Raw genomic sequence first — 6,453 nt, 5'->3', positions numbered from 1 at the left:
CTTTCTTATCCTCATTGGAATGGGGGGGGAAGGTCCCCACTTCCTCCCTTTCCCCTTCCGTCCCCCCCCTCCTCCGCTCCTCGCTCCAACGCCGCTTAAAGCGCAGCTTAAGGGGGACACAAGGCTGGGGGGGGAGAGGGGGAGAAGGGGGCACGGCCCGGCCCCCCCCCACCGCTTCCTCTTCCTCCTCTTCCTCCTCCTCCCCATTGCGGGGCCGGGGGGGTTTGAAGACTTCATCCTCCTCCTCCTCCTCGCTCACATCCGTCACTTCCACCGTCTCCTCCTCCGACACCGCCTCCACTTTGATATGGGGGGGCTCCTGCGTCGTCGCTGTCGTCGCCGTCCCCCCCCCACCCCCCCCACCAGGTGACGATGACGATGATGATGATGGAGGGGGCGCCGCATCCCGGCCTTTCTCCCTCTGCCTCCTTCCCGGCGGCGGGGGCTGGAGTTTGAACGGGAAAAGGGGTTCGGAAGCGGGGGGATGCTGCTGTTGATGTGGGGGTGCGTGGTGTGGAGGCGGGGGGGGTGGTGCCGGTGGCGGGGGGGGGGGCAGCAGCAGCCCCGGGCAGGGGAGGAAGGCGCGGGGGCTCAGGTGGTAGCTGTAAACGCTGCGGGTCTGCGCCGCTAGCGCCCTCTGCAGGTCCTCGGCGCTGAAGGAGAAGTGGGACCCCCCCCCCGCGGGGAAAAGGGGGCTCAGGGTGGGGGACGGGGCGAAACCGACGTGGGGGGGGGTCAAGGGCAGCGCCGGGGATAAGGGGGGAGGGGGGAGGAGACCCCCGGTGCCCCCCCCACCTCCTCCCCCTCCCCCCGCGGCCGGTAACGGGGACCCCGCGAAAGGCGGGGGGGGGGAGGAGGAGGGGTGTAAAGGCGGAAAAGGGCGTCTGGGGTCAAGCGCGGGGGGGGGTGGGGATGGGGGGGGAGGGGTCGGAAGCTGCCCCCGCCCCCCCCCGAAAGAGGGGGGAGGGGGGGAGGGGGCAAGGGGGGGAGGGGGTCCCCGGCACCCCCCCCTTCCTCGAGCTCGGAGCCGTCGCTGAGGGAGCCGAGGCGGCGCGAGAAGGAGGAGGAGGAGGAGGAGGAGGAGGAGGAGGAAGAGGAAGGGGGGGGGGCGAGGGCGGCTTCCACAGTGGGGGGGGGAAGGGGAGGGGAGAGCCCCTCAGATGCGGTGGGGGAGGGGCCGGCAAGGGAAGGGGGGAGGGGGGGGAAGCAGAAATGGGGGGTGCCCCCCCCCCCTCCGCCGCCCCCCCCTCCGAGCGAGGGCAGCGGGGGCGCGCTCTGCGGCAGCGGCGGGCCTGTAGGGGGCGGTAAAGCGCGGTTAGGAGGAAAGGGGGCGTGGCTATTGGGGGGCCACGCCCCGTTTTCCCGCGCTCCCGGCGGTACCTGCGAGCCCCACGTCGATGAAGGGGTAATTGACCAGCACCAGCTTGTTGAAGTTGAACTTGTAGGTGAAGCGTTTGCCTTTGGTCTTGTGTAGGATGCGCTTGTTGTAGTAGTACCTGTGGGGCAGGGTGTGGGGCAGGGTGTGGGGCTGGGACCCATCCGTGGGCCCCATTGCGTCCCGGTGCCCCCAGAGCTGCCCGCAGCGTCGCTTTAATCTTGTGCTTGTTGGTGTAGTAGCTTGGGGGGGGGGGGGGGGGGGTTGTGGGGTGGGGGGGTGTGTGGGGCTGAGACCCCCCCCATGTCTGTTGTATATGGGAATAGATATAGGTCTGGAGCAGCCAGGTTGTTCCTATGGGGATGGGACTGCTGGGTCCTTTGGATGGGGATGTGGAGATGGGAGCCCCATATCCTTTCTATGGGGAGATGTGGGGCTGGGAGCTGTATATCCCTTCTACAGGGAGATATGGGGCCCAAACACCTGGGTGCTTTCTATGGGGAGATGTGGGGCTGGGAACTCCATATACTTTCTATGGGGAGATGCGGGGCTGGGAGCTCCATATCCTTTCTACGGGGAGATATGGGGCCCAAACACCTGGGTTCTTTCTATGGGGAGATGTGGGTCTAGCAGCCCCAGATCACTTCTATATCGAGTCCTTTCTATAGGGAGATGTGGGGCCCAGGCCCCTGTGCTGGCTCTATGGGAACACGTGGGTCTGGGACCCCCAGATCCTTTCTATGGGGAGATGTGGAGCAGAACACCCAGAAGCCACCTCACCATTCACTTGGAGGTACCAGCATGGCCTGGCCACCACCTCCCCTGCCCACGTGGAGATGTGGGGCTGGAACCTCCACCATCCCCTACCCCACAAGCACCAAATACGCACCCCATAAGTGACCCATAAGCACCCTGCAAGCACCCCACATGTGCCCCATAAGCACCCCATAAGCACCTCATAAGCACCCAACAAGTGACCCATAAGAGCCCCATATGTGCCCCGTAAGCACCCACCAAGTGCCCTATAAGCACCCCATATGTGCCCCGTAAGTGACTAATAAGCATCCCGTAAGTGACCCATAAGTGCCCCATAGGCACCCCATATGCACCCCTTAACCAACCCGTAAGCAGCCCATAAGCCCCCCATACATGCCCCATAAGCACACCATATGCACACCATATGCAAACCGTAAGTGCCCCATAAGCACCCCATATGTGAATCATAACCACACCACAAGAGCCCCGTATGTGCCCTATAAGGGCCCAATAAGCACCCCATACACACCCCATAAGCACCCCACAAGCACCCCATACACACCGCACAAGCGCCCCATACACACCCCATACACACCCTGTAAGTGCCCCACAGGCGCCCCATAAGCACCCCATACACACCCCGTAAGCACCCCACAAGCACCCCTTACACACCCCATAAGCGCCCCACAAGCACCCCATAAGCACCCCACACCCCGTAAGCGCCCCACAAGTGCCCCATAAGTGCCCACCTGAGCGCGCGGCTGAGCTTGTCGTAGTTCATGTGGGGCTTGCACTTGCGCACCCCCCAGAGCCGGGCCACCTCATCGGGGTCCTTGATAACGAACTCGCCGCAGTCCCCCTGCCAGGCGATGAGCTCCCGGTACCGCTCCTGCCGGAGCAGCTCCAGGATGAAGTGCCACAGCTGGATCTGCCGGGAGCCGGGGCTCGACTCCGCCTTGTACGCCCAGTCCGGGAAGGCGAAGCCTAAATGGGGACACAAAGATGGAGAGGGGTGTATTGAGGTGTATTGGGGGTGTATTGAGGTGTATTGGGGTGTATTGAGGTGTATTGAGGTGTATTGGGGTGTATTGAGGGTGTATTGGGGTGTATTGGGGTGTATTGGGGTGTATTGGGGTGTATTGGGGTGTATTGGGGGTGTAATGGGGTGTATTGGGGTGTATTGGGGGTGTATTGGGGTGTATTGGGGTGTATTGGGGTGTATTGAGGGTGTATTGGGGTGTATTGGGGTGTATTGGGGTGTATTGAGGGTGTATTGGGGTGTATTGAGGGTGTATTGGGGTGTATTGAGGTGTATTGAGGGTGTATTGGGGGTGTATTGGGGTGTATTGGGGTGTATTGGGGTGTATTGGGGGTGTATTGGGGTGTATTGGGGTGTATGGGGGTGTATTGGGGTGTTTTGAGGGTATTGGGGTGTTTTGGGGTGTATTGGGGTGTATTGAGGGTGTATTGGGGTGTATTGGGGGTGTATTGGGGGTGTATTGAGGTGTATTGGGAGTGTATTGGGGTGTATTGGGGGTGTATGGGAGTGTATGGGGGTGTACTGGGGTGTATTGGGGGTGTATTGGGGTGTATTGGGGGTGTATTAAGGTGTATTGGGGGTGTATGGGGGTGTATTGAGGTGTATTGGGGTGTAAACGAGTGTAAAGGGGTGTATACGGATGTAGGGATGTATAGGGATGTATAAGGGTGTAAGGATGTACAGGGGTGTATGGGTGAATGCGTATAGGGGTGCGTAAGTGTATGGGTGTACGGGTGTGTGGCTGAACGGCTGTATGGGTATATGCATGTACGGGTATATGGGTGTACAGATGTATGGGTGCATGGATGTCTGGGTAAATAGGTGTATGGGTGTAGAGGTATATGGGTGTATGGTTGTATGGCTGTAGGGGTAAATAGGTGTATGGGTGTAGAGGTATATGGGTGTATGTTTGTATGGCTGTAGGGGTAAATAGGTGTATGGGTGTAGAGGTACATGGGTGTATGGTTGTATGGCTGTAGGGGTAAATATGTGTATGGGTGTAGAGGTATATGGGTGTATGGTTGTATGGCTGTAGGGTTAAATAGGTATATGGGTGTAGAGGTATATGGGTGTATGGTTGTATGGCTGTAGGGGTAAATAGGTGTATGGGTGTAGAGGTACATGGGTGTATGGTTGTATGGCTGTAGGGGTAAATAGGTGTATGGGTGTATGGTTGTATGGCTGTAGGGGTAAATAGGTGTATGGGTGTAGAGGTATATGGGTGTACGGTTGTATGGCTGTATGGGTAAATAGGTGTATGGGTGTACAGGTAGGTGGGTGTACGGTTGTATGGCTGTAGGGGTAAATAGATGGTGTAGAGGTATATGGGTGTATGTTTGTATGGCTGTAGGGGTAAATAGGTGTATGGGTGTAGAGGTACATGGGTGTATGGTTGTATGGCTGTATGGGTAAATAGGTGTATGGGTGTAGAGGTACATGGGTGTATGGTTGTATGGCTGTAGGGGTATCTGTGTGGGTAGACATAAGAAGTGCCAGAGCCGGATCTGCCGAGAGCCGGGGCTCAACTACACCTTGTACAACCGGTCCGGGAATGCAAACCCTGCCACAGGGATACAGGCATACAGGGATCCAATCTGGGTATATGGGTACATGGATATATGGATGTATGGGTATATAGGTATATGGATGTATGGGTATATAGGTATATGGATGTATGGGTGTACGGGTTTACGGCTGTATGGGTATATGGGTGTATGTGTACATGGATGTACAAGTGTACGGCTGTATGGGTGCATGGGTATAAAGGTGTATGGGTACAAAGGTGTATGACTGTATGTGTATACAGCTGCATGGGTGTATGGGTATATGGGTGTCCAGGTGAACGGACATACGGCTGTATGGGTGTATGGGTGTACAGGTGTATGGGTGTACGGGGGTATGGGTATATGTGTGTATGTCTATATGGATGTACAGCTGCATGGGTGCATGCATGTGAGTGTATATGGATGTATGGGTGTATGGGTTTATGGGTGTATAGGTATATAGGTATACAGGTGTCTGGGTATATGGGTGCATGGGTGTATAGGTATATGGGTGAGTAAGTGTATGGCTATATGGCTTATAGGTGTATGGGTATACGGCTGTATGGGTGTACGGCTGTATGTACATGTGTATGGGTGCATGGGTGTATGGGTATATGGGTGTATGGGTGTATATGTATATGGATGTACAGGTGTACAGCTCTATGGGTGCATGGGTTTATTGGTATATGCCTGTATGGGTATACAGCTGTATGGGTGTACGTGTATATAGGTGCATGGGTATATGGGTGGGTGTATAGGTATAGAGGTGTGTGGGTAGGTATATGGGTGCATGGGTGCAATGTATATGGGCATATGGGTATATGGGTGTACGGCTGTACGTATGTATGGTTGCATGGGTGTACAGGTGTATGCCTGTATGGGTGTATGTACATATGGATGTACGGGTGTATGGATATATGGGTGCATGGGTGCATGAGCTTGAGTATAAAGGTGCATGAGTGTATGGGTACACGGCTGCATGGGTGAATGGTATTTGGGTATATGGGTGTATCGGTGTATATGTATAGGGGTGTACGGGCGAGCAGACATATGGGTGTATGCATGTATGAGTGTATGGGTATAGGGGTGTATGGCTGCATGGGTATATGGGTGAGTAAGTGTATGGCTACATGGATGTACAGGTGTACAGGTGTATGGGTGTATGTGTGCATGGGTGTATGGGTGCATAGGTGTATGGGTGTACAGGTATACAGGTGTATGGGTGTACACATATATGGGTGTCTGTGTGTACGGATGTGTAGGTGTATGGGTGCATGGGTGTATGGGTGCATGGGTGCACAGGTTTATGGATGTATGTGTGTATGGGTGTATAGGTATACGGGTGTATGTGAATATGGATGTATGGGTGTATGGCTGTATGGGTGTACGGGTATACAGATGTGTGCGTATATGGGTACGAGTGCATTTGTGTATGAGTGCATGGGTATATGGGTGTAAGGGCGTATGGGTACATGGGTGTATGTGTGTGTGTATGGGTGTACAGGTGTACATGTGTATGGGTTTATGGGTGTAAGGGAGTATGGGTGTACATGTGTATGGGTTTATGGGTGTACATGTGTATGGGTTTATGGGTGTATGTGTGAATGGGTGTATGGGAGTATGGGTGTACATGTGTATGGGTTTATGGGTGTATGCGTGAATGGGTGTATGGAGTATGGGTGTACATCTGTATGGGTTTATGGGTGTATGTGTGAACGGGTGTACATGTGTATGGGAGT

At 55.4% G+C, this 6,453-nt stretch overlaps 1 protein-coding gene across 1 annotated transcript; it reads right to left on the bottom strand.

The window, feature by feature from the left end:
* Positions 1-371: 371 nt before the first annotated feature.
* LOC130609390 (ETS domain-containing transcription factor ERF-like) lies at positions 372-3,125 on the bottom strand (the record flags this gene model as incomplete). The annotated part of the gene is made up of 4 exons (XM_057428303.1): positions 372-774; positions 831-1,292; positions 1,381-1,496; positions 2,881-3,125. Coding segments are annotated over 4 exons (1,226 nt in total), but the record flags the coding sequence as incomplete, so codon positions are not given.
* Positions 3,126-6,453: the final 3,328 nt, after the last annotated feature.

Source organism: Pezoporus wallicus, unplaced genomic scaffold (assembly GCF_028554395.1).
Source record: "Pezoporus wallicus isolate ANWC-B61680 ecotype Strahan unplaced genomic scaffold, APGP_CSIRO_Pwel_v1 contig_10759, whole genome shotgun sequence".
In the NCBI taxonomy this organism is placed as follows: Eukaryota; Metazoa; Chordata; class Aves; order Psittaciformes; family Psittacidae; genus Pezoporus; species Pezoporus wallicus.
The sequence above is the reverse complement of the archived record's forward strand: the minus strand, read 5'-3'. Positions and strand labels throughout refer to the sequence as shown.